General features: G+C 35.1%; 1 protein-coding gene across 1 annotated transcript in view; it reads right to left on the reverse strand.

Annotated features, from left to right (window-relative positions):
* The window catches only part of ASCC3 (activating signal cointegrator 1 complex subunit 3), a 281,127-nt gene that overhangs the window by 26,356 nt on the left and 233,545 nt on the right, over window positions 1-21,226 (reverse strand). Inside the window, exons 35-36 of the mRNA XM_037390923.1 lie at window positions 14,776-14,887; window positions 14,365-14,499 (exon numbers count right to left, since the gene is read on the reverse strand). Of these exons, the coding sequence (XP_037246820.1) occupies window positions 14,365-14,499; window positions 14,776-14,887 (247 nt within the window). The remainder of the gene's footprint in view (window positions 1-14,364; window positions 14,500-14,775; window positions 14,888-21,226) is intronic.

Consider the following 21,226-nt stretch of genomic DNA (forward strand, 5'->3'; position numbering starts at 1 on the left):
TGATACCAAAACTAACAGTTAAGCCGAAGTATTAAAAAAAAAATCTTGCAGTAAACTACTACTAAAAGTAACTACCAGAATAATAAAAAAGGAGAAAAGATGAAGATCATTTTTAGCTAATACAGTAATTGCATCCTCTTTACCTGAACCTTGGCTTAAATTACATAAAATTCTGGTAGTCTAAGTACTGCAGAAATCATACATTTGTGCATAGAATGATAAATAAAAAATAAGCTGCAATAAATAAATAAATAAATGGGTGGTTTTTTACAGCCTTTCTGCAGTTAACACTAATCACACATTATGAAGTAAATTTTAGTTCTCTGCTATGAGAAGTTCAAAGGTATGCCAATATGCAATTTATTTTCCCAAGTGAAACCAGCATATTTTGATCTTTAAATAACTGGATAGGCAAATATAAGCTCAACAATAATATTATTATATAATTGGCTTTTCCTTTTGTTCCATTGTACAAAGTGCTACGGAGTATTTTAGTGCAGTGTCCTGACCTGCCACTTCCACATAGTGCTACAGTGTATAGGAAGTAGCTGGACTGCAATCTTTAAAGCAGTTTGTAACTGTCCTCATTTGGGTGATATCTATGGTATCCTTACTATAGGATAGAGAAAAGTAGCATGTTCAAAACAGAGAAATAACAAGCACTGATAGTTTGTGAGTAGCTAGGTAGCTGAATAATGTCTTATAACAGATTCACAAACTCTGAATTTTTCTTTGAGGATACTTGAACTTCTGTACTTAAAAACATCTGAAATTATTTCGGTTTTTCATATATACATATATGTACATGTCTCCATTCACATGCTGACAAAAGTCTCATTTGATTCTGTTAACTGCATTATAAGGAAAATAAAAAAAATAGCTTAACTGAAGTTCTCAAGTTAATCTTCCTTTGCCCATGCTCTTCCCAAGAGCACAGAGCATATAATGTGACATAATAATGACACAGGTATATATTACGAAAATAATTTAAATTAACCAACATATTTATACTGTATTTTATCATCACATTTTCAAGTGTGAATTTGATATATAAGCAAAGACATTAAATTTATACAGATGCATCCTGGCAGGCAGCTGGAACACAATCAAGCTTACATTTACTCAGAAAACAAATAATTGTGAGAAAACATGTGCTTTAAAAAAAAAAAATGGTAAAAAGAAAAAAAAGCCCAAACTGCCCACATATTAAAAGTTGTTTTTCAGTCATACCAAAAAGTAAAGTAGACAGCAAAATGGAATTGGAGAAGTACTTGCTAGAATTACTGCTCTGAAAATTGTATCTGTGTTAGGTATTCCATTATAAACTCCTATTTTGAGGAGTTTACTGGTAGCTTATAAATGTATATGCTTTGGTCTCAGTTTTACAGGACATAATTCAAACTTCCAGAGTTTTAAATGTTTGGGTGTTTTTTTACTCTTAGATATAAAAGATCTAGGATATTCCAGTTAAAGACAGTTCTAAACATATGTTACTAGTTATAAATTTTAAGAACAAACACGATGCATGTGTTCAAGATTCATATTATAGACAAAAAGAAAAAAAAAAAGTAATTTCTACCAGCTTATTGAAGCTGCTACGTAACACAGGGCTATTTATATTGGAAGCCACCTTTTAGACAGCAGACACTGGCACAAGGCCTCCTCACCCTGTTTTATACTTGTAAAAATATACTTTTAAGACAAACTTTGCAGAAGTGACATTCCAAATTGTTAGGGCAGCCTGGCAGGCTCCTCTATGCAACAGAGCAGGCTGAGGTTTTGTAGGGATCTTGAAAAGGGGCTAACATGATGCAGAAGAAGAAAACAGAAATTGTCAGGCAAGATTAGAATACATTTCCTGCATGATACTGTAATTCATCACAGAGACCATTTCTAAATAAGCTCCTTGCCTTCATATACCATGCACCATCGCTCCTTGTCAACTGCATGTGTATGGCAGCGCCACCAAAGGGCACCCGGCGTATCCGAGCCAGCCCTGCAGCCCAGTCCTTTCCCACGGGGGCTTCCCCGCCGCCCCCTGCCAGGGTGGGTGGCTGGCAGGGAGCCAGGGCAGGCAGGGCAGGGCAAGGCAGGACGCAAAGCCCCTGCCGGGCACAGGGTCAGAGCGCGGCCCCCGGGCACCGGCTGTCCTTGGCTGCCGAGAAGGGATTCTCTCTCTGGCACTGGTGCTGCGCCTGCCCTGACTCTCCGCTCCTGCTTGGGTAACAGGAAAATGATCTTGCCGCTTCCCTGGTACTCCATCAGCGCACTCTCCACTCTCTACTTTTGGAAAAATGACAGGAGGAAACCAGATAGGTGTAGGGTGGAAAGCAACATCCAAGGGATAAGGGCCGCTCAGTATCTTCTTGAAACAAATACTAACTCTTTTTATTAGTTAATTAGTGGTTAATGCATTTCCAGAGATAAAAGATACGTCTCAAAAAAAGAAATACAGAATTCAAATTGTAAAGTTAATCCAATAAACTAGGTAGGAGCAAAATAGTGAGGCTGGGCTACCCTGGGCTCTGTCTCTAGATTTAAGACTTATCAGAGCAGGAACTGGAAGTTTCCAGTTCAGCATGAGAAACTGAAGAGATGAAGTTGTAAAACTCAGTAACATGCAAGTATGTAAATCTATTCTCTTTTAAAAATTAATTTATAACTATCTTTCAGGATTTAAAATGGGCGCATTTCAGTAATGGGACCTACAAACGTAGTTTATAAGACCATGAAAGTTAAAAGCTCTTATAGTACTCACATTAGTGATCAGAGAAATCATACATAACTGTATTCTCAGACTTACAACTTTAAACAGACAAGTGTTTGATTTTCACTTTTAAATAGCTGCATATGATAAAGACCACACATTTTACAATTATAGACATCATAAAAAGTACAAGCTAGGGCAATGAAACAGTTGAGTGATCACTTAAAAACACCCTGAAGGGTTTAGATTTCACAAGTTCACCTCTTACTTAAAACATCCAAACTACAAACTACTGATGACATTCCTGATGACCAGGGGTCAGGAGTCTGAAAGACCTTTGCCACTGTGCACAGAGCAATAGGAGGTCAGCAATATTAGCTACCAGTAGCAGAGTGACCTGGCAGATCTGGGAACTTCTAAAGTACAAAGTTAAATTACAGACCTCTGCTTCAGCATAGAGTTGCTAAAAGAAAATGCAAGCATGCTAGCACATATGAGAGGGAGGATTATATAAAATAACAATAATTTGACATGGGAAAAAAGTTCTTAGGACTTCTATACTAACTTGAAAGTCGATTTCCCTCCCCCCCCCCTCCCCCCCAAGTTTCTTAAGCATATCAGAGAAGCTAGGTATCAGTGTACAGAAATATACAGTAACAGATAATACAGTCATTATAATTGGTTTACCAAATAGCAAAAAACATATTTATAGAACCATTCTGTTTCAGAATAATTTCCTTTTAAAATTGCATGCATTCCTGAAATACATCGAACCAAGGAATGAATTCATGATTTTAAGTCTTAACTCTCACAATCCATACTTCATAAAGTTTATGATTACAATTATAACTCAGTGCTTCATTTTCCTCCCAAATGTGTAAGTACTTTCACAGTATTAAGCTTATACAACTTTCATAGAGGTGGCTTTAGTTCACTCTCAGTTTTTTAAGTTAAATTATTGATTGTAAGCAAGCTGGTAACACTTGCCCCGTCAGTTTAAGGAAAAATAAATGCAAAAGAAGACTAAAGTAGGACAAAAATTAGAGAAAACATCTGAAACTGGTATGGCATACACATTCTTCACCTACAGCAAGTTACTCTGACCATAGCAAATAAATATAAATGGAATGTCATAAATTCCATTAAAAAAGTGAATTATAGTGAGAGAATTACTACATTTTATCACTGGAAATGGGATTGTTGAGATTTTTGCCTCTCCAAGATGCCAGACTTTTCCCATTACTTTTCATGAGAATGCTTTGAACCTGCCCATTCTGAATACATTATCATCACCCCATTTTTAAAATCTCAAGACCTAGATGGGGCAGTGACCCACAACTTTCTTCCCTTGTAATCTCTGGTGACATTACAGGAAAGATGTAAACCTGACTTTTTGTGGCCATACTGAAACTAACTGTATTGCACTAACACAGAAAAGCTTTTCAGTGTGTGAACTCAGTAATGTGCTAACACAAAACTGGGATAATCTCTTGAGTGTGCATTCAAAAGTCTGATTGCCATGAGAAATCTACTTCAGTTCTATTTGGACGTTTGTCCACAAGCTGAGCTTGGCTGAATCAGCTGGCTCAACTGCTGATTGAGATGATGATAGCAATAAAAACTGGAATAGCAAATCTTGGCACACAGCTTTCCCTGGGAAAGCGATCAGTCATTTTCCATCTTTGGCTTTGATTCTCCATTGGGATCTTCCAGTGCAGAGCCCAGACCCAGGGAAGAAGTTAACAGATCTCTGCATTAAGTTAATGATACTTTGCATGGGAGACAGGAGTAAGCACTACTAGTTCTTTATGTGAAATGGGGCCCATACATACTGTATATGTTAATGGCAAGCTGTAAAAGCTCTGTGTGTTGAAAACCGTATTTCAGATCTGCTGACCTGTGGCAGCTCCCCTAGCGGGGAGCCACAAATGCACACTGCTGCATTTTTGTACTGGATTAAATTCCAGATCTAGACTACTGTGTGACCAGAGACAAAAGGGAATAAAAAGTTCACAGGCGTGAATACCTGTCATCATGTGGTGAAATGACTAGCAGCATCTGTTCAAGAAAGGCTCAAGCCAGAATAACAGAAGAACAATACAAACTGGCAGAAATGTATGGAAACTTGGAAGGTGCCTACATGCACAATGCCTTTTCAGCAAGCCAATGCTACTGGTCTCATTCTGAGCACTTTTAAATGAAAATAGTTTAATAATAAAAAAAACACAACTGTAAGAGGAAGTGACAGCTGCTGCAAGTAAATTTCAATAAGGGTAGCTCCCTGCTGATAAAAACTGGCATATCTCCACTCATTTCAGTGTAACTATGTGGATTAACATTGCTTGAAAATCTGACCCAATGTTTTGAAGAACTCAAGAGCTACAGGGTAATGCAGAGATGGAAGACGCTGATAACTATAAGGCTGAGGAAGAGAGGGAATCACTGAGGAAACAGAAGTCAGTAAAAGGAAAAATATTTGAAGTCTATTAAATAAATAGACTTATCTGTCAGTATTTTAGTGTGCTTGATTTGAGGAAGTTGTATCAACACTTCTGTCATGAATGACCAGAGGTCTGATACAGTGAGTAACATGGCAAAAATGCCTTGGACCACACTTGACCTTAAACAGAACATCCCATTACCTGAATGAGACATACCATGCACTACTAGGGCCTATCTAATCCTTTTTGGATAGCAAGCGATAATTTTTGTTGGTGATGTTCACTGCACACACATTTGTGAGGATACTGTAAACTCAGGTTCCTACACAAACTTCTACCATGTATTTTCTACCTGTAAATAAAGGCATTCATCTAATGTACACTATAAGAGCTGTATTAAAAAAAAAGAAGAAAAAAAGAAAGATAACTGACGATTAAGAGTTGCAGATATTTTGCCTCTGATGTAAAGTTTTAAGAACTTCTTTTAAAAGACAAAAAACCCAGAGATTTTCAGTACCAGATGTCTAGGAAGATCCCATTTGGCTTTGAGCTACTTAAATTTGCAATCATGTATTTATACATCTAACAGAGCTTCTGTTTCCCCTAGAATCTGAAAATTAACTAGCTTTGTAGCATCTTCCTTGATCTGCCACCCGTGCCCTGAGGATTAGAGACTCCACCTGAGCTTGTTTTACAAGCATAACAGAAAAAATTAATCTCTGCTGGCAGCGATCCCACTGGGATACTGATGAATAATGATATCCCTCTTTTGCTGCCCTCTCAGTCCACTAGAAAAGCCACTCTAACCCAGCAACGTGGAAACCGCTGAAACCATTCCAGCTGTGGATTAGCAGGCAGTCAAGCATCCATCTGTTCTGTGTGAATCAAGAGAAAGCAAACATGCATTCTTATAGCTAAAGAAGTATTAAAAATTAGCATCTTATATGACTGCATATAGTAAGTATTAAGACAATCATATACAAAAGAAAAATAATTATCTACACCTCATGTTGTTTACACTTGCTTGCTGTCTTAAGCAAATGATAAAGAGTTGTAATTCATCTCATTAAAATCTACAGAATAATGTGCATTCAATGATATAGTATTTTTTAGATAAATTTTCATAATATTGTAGGTATCAGTTATACCTAAAAATATTTTGCAAGTAGACATGCATATATACACTAAATAAAGTGAACATAGTAGCATGCCTTCACCTTGACAGGAGAAGGATTTGAGAGACCTGTTGTGAGAGGAATTTTAGCCATTTTCTCAACTGCAAAGGTGAAAGCAATAGACTTGAGTTATTTTCTCTTTCTGAAAACTAGCAGTTTGAACAATCTCTGCTGGCTTGCTAGTCTTTTCCATTAGAAGACAGAAAGGAAAGGCAGTGGAAAGTTGGCATGTGGGCAACCCAGTCAAACTGGTGATGTCTGATTTGACTCTTCCATAGGCAACAGGACGATGATCTACTACAAATTAAGGAAAGCTGTATTCAAGCATCATATCAGATAAAATGACTTAGAAAAGTGTGCAATTTGACAGTTTTCACGTACATTTTCAGTATTTTGCTGGATGTCTGGCTCACATTCATTAAGCTTCAGAGGTGAAGAAAATCTGCAATCATTTGTTCTCTAAAAGCAAGCTTAGTATGCTATACCACATTTACAAAAATATATTAACTTTTTCAAATGCTAAAGAAAGTTTTGGCTTTTTGATATCAAAAATCCCACTGCAATTTCTTCTAACATAGGTATAGGTAGCATGAGCTACCTAAGTAACTGTGAAACAAAGCACATTGTAAATATTAGACAAATAATAGGAGAGGCCAATTTCTTAAAAGTTAATTTGTGATAATATAAAACATCAACATTTAAAACAAAATTCAACCTGCTAAAGCTAGCCAGGTTAAAAAAATCAGGGGAAAAAAAAAAGAAAAGAATGAGACAAAGAAAGAATCTAAATGTAAATAGGAAAATACAAGTGTCAGATACTTCATTAAGGACTGATCAGTAATCCTCTTATGTCCTTTTTTTTTCTTCTTTAAACTACTATGCTAAAGGAACAATTTATTGGATACCAATCTTGTATGATGTAATTATTTCAGCCAAACCAATCATTATCCTGAAATTTCTGTTCCAATCAGGGAACAAGCTACAAAATGCCTTCCTCTTTCTTAACAGTTTTACAAATCTGAGCAATAACTTCTCTCCTGACAGAAAAATGTTTGTGTGTCTTTAAACAGCAGTTAGTAAGGCTGAGCTGGCGTCACTAAGTGAACTGAATTCTGTGAAAACAAATTCATCAGCAATATAATTGTAACTGTATAATTAACAGTGTAATAGTATAATTCTATCATAAGTAAAGGCAATTAACTAGAAACCAGTGAAGACAAAAGAACTGCAGGCTGCAGAGGGCCCAAATCTGCCTACTGGACTTTAATTACAAATTGGGAAGGTCAAAGTCGGTAGAACTTGTACTGACTCCCTAAAGGCACACCAAGCTTGTAAGGCTGCCTTCTGGAGTACTTGGGGCATGGGAGCCCACGGCCACAAAGCAGTGCTGTGTGTTATAGAATGTTCAGCTTTATCTTAATAAAGATGTAGTTTAGACCTTCAGTTGTGTTTCAACAGACACAAACGTTATGTCAACAAATACATTGTATATTTATTTGAAAGTAGAGTCATATGACATGACTAGTGAAAAAGTGTCATTTAATTTTCAGTATGAATACTTCACAAAGTATTGGCTGCATGTACACAACTATGCATATTTTGAAACCTTGCATAATGATGATGTCTACAATTCTAACTGCCAAGTGGTAAGAAACTTTTGTGCTGAAATCAATCAATCAATAAAAAAATGGTGCATGGTTGAACTTCCTGCAGCTTTAAGTAGTCAGCTAAAAGAAGCTTGCTATCACTGAACTTGCTTCCAGCACATATACCAAGGACAAGCACTGATCTGCCACAGATGGCAGCCAGCGTTCACATTTTTAACTACAAGACCAGGACAGTATTTGTATCTGCCCTAGCAGATACAAGTGCAATAGTTCCCCAGCTCATCAAAATATATTTCATTGGTATATGTGAGCGTTTTGCTGCTATAACTTCATCTATAGCTCCTGTTAAAGGAGTTTATTTCCACATTTTTCTGACAGAAACAGTTACTAAAGGAACTGTTTGAAATGGGGATACAGACCAAAGCTACCGGCTTCAACTACGACATATACACTTCTCCAAGTTTTTACCTCAGATGTTGCACTATAATAAAAAAAATTTCAAAAAAAAGAAACAAATTAAAGATACTATATTATTTCCAAAATAACAGTTCTTGTCTTACGGTCTGCCTCATGAGAAATGTATTCAAACCTTTAGCTTCAACTTTAAAATAGGTTTTGTTTTAACTTTCCTGAGTATTGACTCATTTTTTTAAGCTGGCAAGTAATGTCAGAAGTTGAGTAAACAGATTGGACGGAAAAAAGAGATATGTTAAACAGAGATTAGACAGTCATGTGTATTGGAGATGGGAAGGTTTTATATTTTGTGGTTTTGAACGTAATTCTTTCTTATTGATGCCATAAAAAGGAAAGACTTATGTTGTGTTCAGTTAGCTGTCAGTGGTGGGCATTGTCATCTTGATTTACCAACTGATTGTGCTTTTCTGGAGAGGCAGGCAGCATATGATGCTTTCAAACTAAAAATCAAACAATCATTTGGAAAAAGAAAAATAGGAAATAATTGTGTCATGATGCTAGAAAAAAATTACTATATTCAAGTACTACAAGAACATTAAAAACTGCTCCATCTACTGGGACCACAGAAAAATCAAGACAAATTTAATCTGTGAGTATTCATATGTGTAAGTACTCTTTCTGCTAATTACAAGGTATTTTGAATATACTGGGTATAGATGACACAATTTAGATGCTATTAAAATTCACTGTAACATTTTGTTTTATTTTCATGAAGCCAAACACAATTTTCAAATTTAGACAATTTTATTAAATACACTATGGTACTATCTAGATGTTCCAAGTGGGAACTGAAGCACAAATGTTTTAAATACTAAAGTCCAGAGAGTATAGGCCCTATAAAAGTTAAGGAAATGATCCTGGAAATGCCTCTATTTAGGATGATGTTTATGCACTGAATGGTCCTAGGTATGGATTTATTGTGAAGAAAAGATTTAATGGTAAGAGGTAACAGTTTTCTCCTGTTACAAGGGGTCACTGAAATATGCACAAGGGCTGAGGCCTGTTCCTATTTGTTGAGTGGCCACAGCAGTCATGCTCATATTGTTGAGAATTCATGATATATGTGAAACCAAATATGTAAGTTCTTTAAAGGTTAGCATGTAACATAATTAATTCTCATCTGATACAAAGTTTATGTAATAAGGTGTTTTCTATTCTTGACACTGAAATGTCATATTTAAAAAGAATAACACAATGAAGACAGTCTTACTCCACTTTTATTATGAAGAAAATAATAGTAGCACCTTTATTTTCTTCTAAATTAAATGTAAATTTAAACTGGAAAATGACTGACCTAGGAAGAGTGATCTGATTTTTTTCTGAAATGGCTATAGAACGGTACATCAGTTTTATATAATACCTTAAAAAACCCCCGAAGTAATGCTTTCTGCCATGGCTTGCAGAGAAAATATTACACAAAATAGCTCACATTAGCTTGTTCTTGGGCAGTATTTTTGTAACTTATTAACTCCCCTTTCCCTGGCATCTAACTGGAGACCAGTTGAAAAGGTGATTTATTACTAAGTCAAAAATCTTTGTGGCAGCTTTAAGGTAGAATCCTGTTGCAGAAACAGTATAATTTTTGAATGAGAGTGTAAATACTCACAATGACTCGCATATTTCCCTGGTTAGAATAGGATGTGCCAATGATGATGAACAGAAAATAAAGGTATTGGTTGAGTTATTTAGAATCTCATACTGCAAATACTGAATAGGTAGTGAAAGACAGACAAGACATAAATAACTTTCGGCTATGTATCTTGAAGAGTGCCTGTTTCATGAATCTCCTCCTTCGACCTTCCAAATCTGCTACTTCAGGAATGCCAGATTTTCTGCTGAGTTCCAAAATACTTAGTCTAATACAAGCCAGTGTAAGAAAACCATGTCAATTACTGGATAGAAATATAGGGAAGAGGTATGTGGATACCAATTTGATAAGCCCATGTTTATGTCACAGAAAGGTGGATATGTATGCCTTGCTACAACACAAATAACCATGTTGTGCTGTCCCTAAGCTCCCCAGTTAGAAAGAAACCATCGCTTATAACCAGTTTATATGAAAGACAGTAGTAGGCACAAGAAAATCAACCAGTTCTTTCTTGTAGGTAGAACTCAAAAACAAAAATAAGAGACAACATGCAGATAAAACAAGGGATGAAAAATGGTAATGTTCTCTCCTTCACTGTCTGGTATGAACAGATATGATGAAGCATTTGCTCTGTAAATAAGAATATTAACCAGATGACCAAATAAGTGCAGTAACAAATCACCAAAAATCATGAAGCTAGTGGATCTAGCCAACACAGACCTGATTAATCATCAAGACAGACCTCCTTTCTTCAAGGTACAAAAAATTGTACATTTGATTTTAAAAATATTTGTGGTGATGCTGCTTCAGTACAGAAAATTAAAAAAATATACCCCAAAGTATCTCTTACTATTTTTTACCTAGACTTCTGTTTTAAACTTTGCACCTAACTTTCAGAATAAAAGGAAACAGTCTAGGTACCACAGGGAAATCCAGCCTGTCAGTAATAATTCATGAACACTTTCTCATCAATAATACTTAATGCAAGAAGCACCATAACTCAACAGTGATTAAGCTCATTTGGATTACTACTGTCTGAAGCACAGTTAGGGAAGTTTTAAAGAAAGCTCTATGGAAAAGCATCAAACATTTTCTCTCCGAAAAATAGCAGGGTCACTAGCACAAGTCAATTACAGAAGTAACTGAATCTGAACTTTGCCTGTTAACTGCAAACCTAATGCACATTTCACACCTCCAGTACAGATTTACTGAGAGGAAAAGGAAAAAGCATGATTGTACCCCATCTATTTGTATCACTTACTACTGTATACTTCCAACGTGACTGGAGGTGTTCCCACTTGCCATGTTCCTGCTCATGTTATGGATACTTCAACCCCTAAACCATACTGAAAAAAAATCATTTGATCTTGCAGAATGCTGGCAGATGATCAAATGAAAAAAATACAACAAAGAACAGATACTGGAGAATTGACTATGAATGGTCCTGACTACTAAGTGGAAACAATTCTTGCTATCAAGCGACTTTTTTGAGAGATTCATCAGAACTAGAAACAGGATGACTCAAAACTACTTTTTTATGTGAGTTGCAAAGATTCATTGATAACTCACTGGTGAATCATCCTGCATTCATCATGCCATCAGCATGGCAAAATATCCATCTGAAACACAAAAAGCCTTAAACATTTAAAACCCTTCATATGATGATAAACTTCTGAATTCTTGAATGTGATCTTGCTTTTTTCTTGGTTTTGTTTTAAACAAATGTTTGCTCCTTTTCAAGTTACACACTGACAATTTGGTAAAAACTTGTATATAACCCATTTCAAACCCACAGCATCAGTATCTTCTTTGTTACAATTGTATACTTCTGCCTTCCTCACATACATCAGACAACTTGTAAATGTCTAAAGGCTTGCAAGATTATGAACAAAGCAAACAAACAGAAGACCCACCCATATGTCACATCTACAAAATCCTGTAACTGCATTTGGGAATTGTTTTGGTTATTCTTAAATAACACAGTCCAAAATCCAAAATTTTAAAACTGAGTGATCAGTGGAATAATCACAATTATAATTATGTTTTGCAATGAGCCTTTTTGTACTATAGCTACAGCTTTCAGTTCCAGCATCATTAAGAGATTCTTCAAATTACTTTTTAAATATCCTTTTCCCTCAGGATTTTCACTTATACCTAATTAGACTACTTACCCCATGCCATGTAATTCCCTATTGACAAAACTGCTAAATGCTTCAATAAAGAAGGAAGAGGGCACCAGTGGAGCAAGGCAGATGTAATGTCATTGGTTAACAATAGAGGTGTGAAGCAACTGCTGTAATTATAAAACTCATTAATTCACAGTGTTTAGGGGAAAAAAAAGATCCTTGGCAATAACTCTCTTGAAATGGCAATTCTTTTCAACACTACATCAGATTGAGAAAAAATCTTTTCATTTACACCTTCAAGAAGATAGAACAGTAATTCCACTAGTAATTATGAAAATCAACATCTGCATAAAAAGCACGGAAAAATTGTCAGCTATAATGGCATCCAGCATTCATACATTCTTTTCATCTTTCAAATTGAAACTGGACAATTTTTGACCCCTAACTGATTTTATTTTTAGTCTCGTTCCTCTTAAGACTGTAAATGGACAACTTTACAGATTATATTGCCAGAAAATACTAATAAAAGAATAAGAATTAAAGCAAGGTTAATGAATTTTACATTTTACAATTTCTGCCCAACAGTAGTGCGCTAGGTTTTGTCTACAACAGAAATATTTGCCATTTACCTTTGTGCTTCATGGATGCAAGCTGTTCAAATAGATGAGGAGACCTGACATAAGACAGGCAGCACTACGTTCTGCTTCCATCATTCATCTTCCATATGCTGCTCACTAGCTTGAGCAGTGTCATGAAATGTCCCTCATCTCTTCTAATGTTATTCTCAAACTTTCCCTGTCCAAATTTGTCTAAAAAGAAATCCTGAAGTTTCTAAGGAGAATTTTTTCTCTAGAGAGAAGAGATTTTAAGAAGACAGCAGCTGGAGTAAAGCTCTCACCTTGAATGCTCAGCATTATATTATTTGACTTCTGTTCACTAGTGGGTATTCCTTCTTAAAATTTCAGTTATTTTATATACAGCGCATATAGGAATTGTGGTTGATTATCATTTTGAATTCAGCCAAATAGACTGAATGTCATTTCATATAATTTGCAATGTTTTCTGACAACAGAACAACAGATATTGCAGGGTCAGTGACAGCAATTCCCCTGTTTAGGCTGTCTAACACTTTCCATTATAAAAGATTACTGTGGCCTTTATTTCTGAGCTGTAACACTCCGAATGTTTGCAGCAGGTGATTTAAATTTATCAGAAAGAAAGTCTCTGTACTAGAAAAGTGGCTTTCCTAGTGTCATGAAATACTGATCAGGTTTTGTTGAGATGCAAACTGTTGAACAGCAGTCTTTATTTTGCTGTTTGTATTTCTCCTCAGAGAAGTTTTGGCAGCATATCAAAACAATAATGAATATAAAAGAACATACATAAATACTGTAAGATGGGACTCTAGATTTGAAGTTAACACTTGGAAATCAGAATATTACGGAATTTGGGTAACTTCTATAATGTATTACAAAGACTACAATCATAAGTGGGCCTGGATAAAATTCAGGCTATTCTTGTTTTCAAATATGTTTGTATAACTAGACTTATACAATTTTGAAAAAGAGTATTTTTTAGATATAACTACTTAAGTACTTAAAAAGGAACATGGAGAAAACCTTGATTCTTTTCTGATGAGAATGTAATACTGTCATGCTGCATTGTACACTGTGTCTCCGGATTTGTAACCTAAAATTTTTTTTGTCTTACATTGCTATTTCTCTACAAAACAGTCATTAGACTAACTGTAGGAGCTGGCATTATTGCAAGTTATGACCTCAGGGACTGTGAGGTGGCTGGGAGAAGGAAAAGAATGCATTTTAGGAGACAGGTGTTCCCCATATGTCTCCCCCACTTATTAAAACTGCTGTGTCTTTCCCATCGTCCCAGTGCAAAATGGTGGCCCTGGTACAGATTTAGGATGTTGACAGGCAGTTATTATTGCGGCATTTCAATATTATACCTAGCTTAGAAAAAAACAAGTATCAGATTTGTATAGATACTGAACATTATAAAGGGACATAAAAAGAGAAACAGCTGTTTATAGTAATTTTGATGTACTGATTAGATGAAATACTTGAAACTTCAAAAATGACTCAGGTATACTATTCAAAACAACAAAAAATGAAATTATAGATCAGGAAAGAAAGGTTTTTTTTTAATTTCAGGGGTTTAATTTCACTTCTAAGTGTCTACATGTGTCATGAGTTAACGTATGTGTAAGTTAAGAAAATATCAGCACTTACTGTCAGAATTAGGAGCAATTCTTCAATGCTGCTTTCAGGTTTCAATTGATCTTTGAACATCCCAATAGTTGGATGCTTCAAATAGTAATAGGAAGCAATGCGGCCATATGTCAGAGGTTCAATGCTGCGATTATCCTGTTAAAAGAGGAATCAAATATACATGGTTCCTACAGGGTTCAATATGAATGGTTTCTACAAAACTGTAAAATATTTAAAGACTACTCTGTAAAAGAGAACAGCAAAAATGATTTAACATCATAATTTAGCTGCAACCCCAACTAAGCTCAGTTTTCAATGTAAGTCTCACAAATAGCTCCATAGACAAATTGAATCAGGAGCATGTATACTGCTGTTCCCAACTTTTAGGAGCATGTATCTTACTGAATCTTGTAAGGCACAGATTAGTCTTACCTCCCCAACTTCAATACAGTAGGAGCATTCCAAATCGAAGAGGGATTTCTCAACAAGGCTTGAGAGGTACTTATTCATAGTGTCATGGCTCACATCATCCAAGTTATAGTAACTAGATAAATTGAAAACAGATGCACTACATGAATACTTCTTAGACTGAAGATTTTTAACAATAACGTCTTGTAGGAAAACTTACAAGGCTGCTATAATACACACACATAGTTGGAACAGCAAATATCCACATTAAACAATTAAACAGAATTATTCCCTTATATAGTCTAACAAGAAATTAATGATTCTTAAATGGTTGATGAGAGTAACCAACATAATACAAGCATGTACATAGAGAAAGATGGCAATTTATCTGTCTATTAATAGAAAAATTGATACAAACAGAACTCAACTGGTTATATTTTGTTAGTGGGAAAATTCTCCTGATTGCATATTTTCCTGATCATATAAGTACAAAAGTCAACTAGCAATAATAACACAACTAACAATACTTTAACTTCAAGAGAAAGGAAGAAAGCCCACCAAGGATAGCAAATGTTCCTACATCCTGGAACTCTGAAAACTAAAACTAGGCACATACAGTGACATCTCTTTTAAATGTCACCTTAACCCAATCCAAACACTCATGTTTATTGTTTTATTTTCATGTAATTTGATTCTCAAAATCACTAAAAAAAGGAATCAGGTATTTTTTCAATGTGGTTATTTCACATGTTCATTTTCAGGTAAAAGTTATTAGGTTCACTATATACAGCAACAATGGCTCTTAGTATCTGTATGAAGGAAAAATGCTTATAAAGTGTGCCAAAAAATATTGTTATATCAGCCTATAACAAAGACCCAGTCACTGAAGTTCGTACTTCTTAACTGCAGAACTTCAGCTGTGTTATAAGATTCTTACTAACACAAACTAGTATCATTTCAGGGAGAGCTCCAGATAAAAATGTAGTAAGAAGTTTTGTCCTAGATTCAACATGGGCACCAATTCAGAAAGTAACAATTAAGTTCAATGAGCAGTAAAGAAAAACTGAGCATGCTCAGAAAGTTCAAAAATTCTGAATTTAAGCAGAGCAATTAAATCATGACATTTCAAAGTGGAATTCAAACAAACAAAAATTTTGATGATTTACTGACGTGTTAAAGGTTGTCCCTGTTCATTTAATTCTGTAAAATACTGTCACACAGACTACCGAGATTGCTGCAATGATGGAAGATGCTCCTTTGTTCATACTAGCTGTTTTACTAAATTTTCCTACTGTTACGATGTACTCAGCATCCCCACTGGGAACAATACCACATGCTGTAATAGAAAGTAGGTTCTTTCCGTGTTATTTTGTGTAGGTGAACAACAGGCTCCAAAACACTGTGCTAAGATTCATTTTAGCTGATTTTACATAGTTACAGCTACAACAGAGTAAGTCTTTTTAACTCCCTTTACTGCCAGTGGAGAGGAACATGTGCTTGCAGAATGCCATTCATCTGAAGTATTCTATATATCTGCTTTAGGATGAGGTGAAATGTAATCACTGACTGAAAAAAAGAATGTTAGGCAATCAGTTCAGTTGTTGATGCCATATTTGGGCAGATGAACCCCATTCTCTGATTTAAGCTCTGTTTCATTCACTGTAATGCTGCTGTTAGCAAATTTCAAAAGATGGAGTTGTGTTTTTATATACTACAAGCATCCTTCCATGACTGTTTTATTAACAGATTCTGATTTGCATTATTATTTTCTTAAAGTTTTTAACATTTATCCTTTTTAATAGCAGTACCATACATGAAAAAAGCCTGCATGCTAATGAGCAGTACAGTAATTTCCACATTTTTTCCCTTGTTATTAATCCCAAATTATGGGGTTAATTCTCTGATGCTTTGAATGTTCACTTATAATTGGGTAAAGATGGAGTAAAGCTGGATTAAAAAAATCTGTTCTGATAGCAGGGAACAGCTACAGTAGACAACAACAAAGTGTGTATATATATGGCAGAGGAGTTTTCAACTCTGTGATATTTCATATGGGTTCATGCTGAGATGATCTCAAATATTTAAAACATAGCTATTGTCCAAAACCAACCCAAACCAAAAGAAAAATTTATATTGACTAAAAAGTTTTATATGGTAGACAGCCAAACATTATCAGCCTTATGTGAAGAAAATTTAATTGTAGCAAAAGTACTCTAACATCATTTTCAATGCAACTTAATTTTAATGAGTCCTCTTTTAAATTTACTGAAGTAATATAGCAATGATAAAAAATGGTCAATATTTCCATCTGCACCTTTTATCTGCCTGACATCATCAAACACATTTAGATTCTGTTTTATTAGCAAAAATTACTTTGTAACATTTTGTTTACCTTCTGAAAATAATTGAGCAAATTAACTACATAAATTGTTTAAAGATGTGGAAAGATTTTCTATTTTATACATCTAAACTAATAATTATTCATTAGTATTTTTCTTTAAATTGAGTGTAACACTACTGAAATGATTATAATTAAGGCACTTTGTTGTCATAGTATTCAGACTTTCACGGTATCATTTCAGGACTGTTATTTGCAGTACCACAATATTAATGATGAACATCGATAAAACAAAGGAAGAGACATGGGCAACACACTGAAATTCTTTTCTGAGACTGCAATTTAATACACTAATTTGAACAGCTTTTATCTTATGCTCTGCTTAATTTGCAGCATTTCACACTAGACGTAATCATAAAAGGCATTATAATGCCTTTTAAAAACTATGTGAGTTCTAAAAGTGCTGATTTTTGCTAATTTTTTGTCAGAGGAGTAAACATCTATCTGCCTAGTGTGAATAAAACAATGTAAAGAAAAATCTTAAATGGTCTGTAATCTTGAGTGAAGTGGCACCAGTGTGTTTTAACTACTATCTATAATGGGGTAAATATAATTTTGAGCACACCCACAGGAGCTTCTTGGTCACTCAGCACATTTTCCCTTAATAAAAAGCAAAGCCATTCATCTAGAAAGACTATGTTAAAATCATTAGTGAAAACAGAGGTATCATGACATTAGACAGTGTTTTGAATGCACAGGCATAAATGCAAGTTGAATTTTGCACGTTGGTATGCTCCAAGTATAAAAACTGCCTTGTATGTGAGTTCCTCTATGAAGCTTTATTACCTAACTATTTAATTACAGATAAAGAATAAAAACAATGCAGTTTCATGCTCACTGCATTGAATCATCTAGTCATTATTTTCCCTTTGCTATAAACAGACAGCCTACCTTTTTATCAGCACACCATTTCATTTATTTCACAGTGAAGCCCAGTTTCACAATAATTGACTTGTCAGAAGCTCTAATTTATGAGGCTGGGCTCTGTAAGCCTTCTCCTATATTGGACTCAACCTGCACACAAGCAGGGTTGAATATTTACAATGCTGTTAACAGGTGCTGAGTTGTTTAATGATTCTAATAGCCAGAAGCGTACTGAGAAAGCCAGCGGGATCACAATTACAGGCTGTTTGAACACAACAATTACTCGTCCCCTGAGAGGTGTGAAAGTCAAAGGCAGTTTTATCCTAACAGCATCTAGCACATGGGCTAGACAGGCTAACTTCTATTAGTAGTCCATTGGGAAAAAGCAATAACAAACCCCTACGTATCATAAAAATTTACAAAGTATGTAAAATTTAAACAATCAAAACCTGAAGGAACTTTTTATTGTCTTTTAAATATTTAAAATCCCAAATCTTGTAGAGCTTAGCAAGAACAACAAACCGTGAAACATGAACTTATTTCTCTAATCTAAGGAAGTGTGGAATTTCATCAGCTGAGAAAGAGAGAGACACGTGCAGGAACATAAAATGTAGATGAAGTTACACAAAACATTTAGGATTTAATGTGAATAGTGGCAATCATTTCCTGTTTAGCTTATGTAAACCTGACCTGAGATCTCTCTGGAAAATTTTTCATCAGCCTTGAAATGGTCTTGCTATAACTGTCAATGCTGTGAAGTCATTTGTAACAGCACCATGTTTTTTATGTTCAGATTATACGGTAGTAATAGTGACACACATAATGAAAATCGGTGGCAGAGTCAGCCAAAAATATTAAAAGGACAAACTTGCTACCCAGAAGGCCTTTTGAAACAAATATGCAAAAAAGGTGAATCTACAGCATTTATTTGACAGAAGAAAGTGTGCTGAGACTTTTACTGTCCTGAAAGCAACATTTTGTTATGAACAAGTATGGGGGAAGCACAGACAGCAATTTTTGTAAATCGTTTTAATGCAGCCATCAACTGTGTTTACTTTCATCAGCTTGTAGCCTTCAGCAGCTGCCATCCTCAAATGGTACTGGGAAATGGTACTGAGTATATGGTACAACTGATGGACCATCGTAGCCAGAGAGCTATGAACCAATGTACCAACTCACTTCTGTTGCGAAGGCATCACTGACTGACTCTGGAGTCCGTGACTGGCTTGCTATAATGCATTACAGCATGCACAAATGCTGCAGACAGTAATCTCTATATGTATTTTATGATATTTTCTTGCATTCACATATTGACTTGTGCCAGGTATGAGAAATAGGTACTTTGCTATCTTTAATCAGTTTTTAGTATATTAAACATTGTGGTTATTTAAGAAGATCAAAAAACAGCCCAGTTTCTCCGACATCAGCAAGGTACTTGCCTCCACATCAGTGTTTGTAATTAAAACACTTACAAGAAAGTTTACCTCCTAAGATGCATTCAGAAAGAAGAGAAATCAGAGGTAATAGGCACATGTAAATTTGCTTACATATTGACTGGGCATTTCTTTTTTCCTGTGATATATTCCAACAGATAATTTGTACAGGTAAATCACATCCAAGAGTAGGAAGACATTTACGTGAATCTGCTTTCTGAACGGGGAGTTGTGGGGTCTTCAGCTTTGCATTCTCACTGCAGACTGCAGCACACTGGGCAACAGGAGGTGGCTCAAATACTCAGCAGCCTGGGGCTTCCCAGTCTGAGAGACTCAGAAAAACTTCATTCATGTGAATAGTTTGGTAAAAGCATATAATGAATTACATTCCTGTACTTCTCATATCACTGTGACCCTAATAATTTAAAAGAACAAGCTCTTGTTATGAAATTCATAATAATGCCTATAGCTGTTATTTATGAAGTATATATACATGCACACAGATCTAAATGTGACTGTAAAAGAAAGAATTCAACCTCGAGAAATATCTTTTTACTCACTCAAAATATGGTTATTGGTAATTACTGTAGTGTAATACACCTACACCTTCACCTTAGCTTCCGCCAACCTCTTCCATCTTATGTCTTAATCTTAACTAATTTAACTTGCTTTAACTAAATCTCCCCCTTCTGATTTAATTCCAAACTAGGCCTAAAATTCTGAATAACTGTGATTTCATCACTGAAATACATATAGTTCTATCCTGACTGGCTGATATTTGCTGTCACTTCAATACCAGAAAGTATATTAGAACAGTACATATTCAGATGTTTTATTTACATGTTATTAGAAATGCTCAGCTAATCATACTGAGAAAAGAAAATTTTAAGTAAAATATAAGTGTACGATGACAAGAGCATCAGTCTGAGAAAATTTAATTATAATTTATGCTACTTTATTCTTTCACTCCAGAAAACTTCATAAGACTCATGCAAAGTGAAAAAAACCCTCCCCAATAATAATTCTGAGAATAAATTAATAAAAATTTTTTTTCAGATCTTCACAAAGAATTTACACAGAAAAATCATTTTATAAATGTGTAAATATACACACACACTCATATATATGTATAAATACATAAAAAACCCACACACATTTTAACAGTGATGTGATTTGATGCTCTCAGAATATCTAAAAATTAACTTTCCAAATGAAAGCTGATTCTGCTTAACTTTATATATGTTGCAGTTTTCTAGTTCTCTTTTACTGCACATGTATCTGGAAAATATAACTTGATTTACAAAAAATGTCTCCCATAGCCATTTCTCCATTGTAGAAACTTGTGGATTATCATCTTTTATAAGGGTGAAGGAATGAAATAGTCAAGGAATTTCAACCAAGGAAAGGAGATAGACAAGCCTCTCAAAATAGCCCCTTTCAAAGAATGAGGCACTTTGCTGATCTAGTTTGTATGATCTTATTTAAGGAAAGAACATACTGGCTAAAGCTGTATGTGGAAAGGAGAACACACTGTAGTACTTGACTGAAGTAGCACAGAAATTTTGACTTAACATGCAAATTCAAAACCCTCTCTATATTTAGGAATAATTGCTTTGAGGGAACAAGAAAGAAAGGGAAGAAACTCTGGATATTGAGACTGATACACTTTGATAAACAGTTTTACTTGGACCACCCCTCTCATTTGCACATCATCTCTTGAACAGCATGCACATGAGTAGTCAGTATACCTCTGAACAAAACCAGCACTCAGCTACTTCAC

Source organism: Falco rusticolus, chromosome 6, assembly GCF_015220075.1.
Source record: "Falco rusticolus isolate bFalRus1 chromosome 6, bFalRus1.pri, whole genome shotgun sequence".
Lineage (NCBI taxonomy): Eukaryota > Metazoa > Chordata > Aves > Falconiformes > Falconidae > Falco > Falco rusticolus.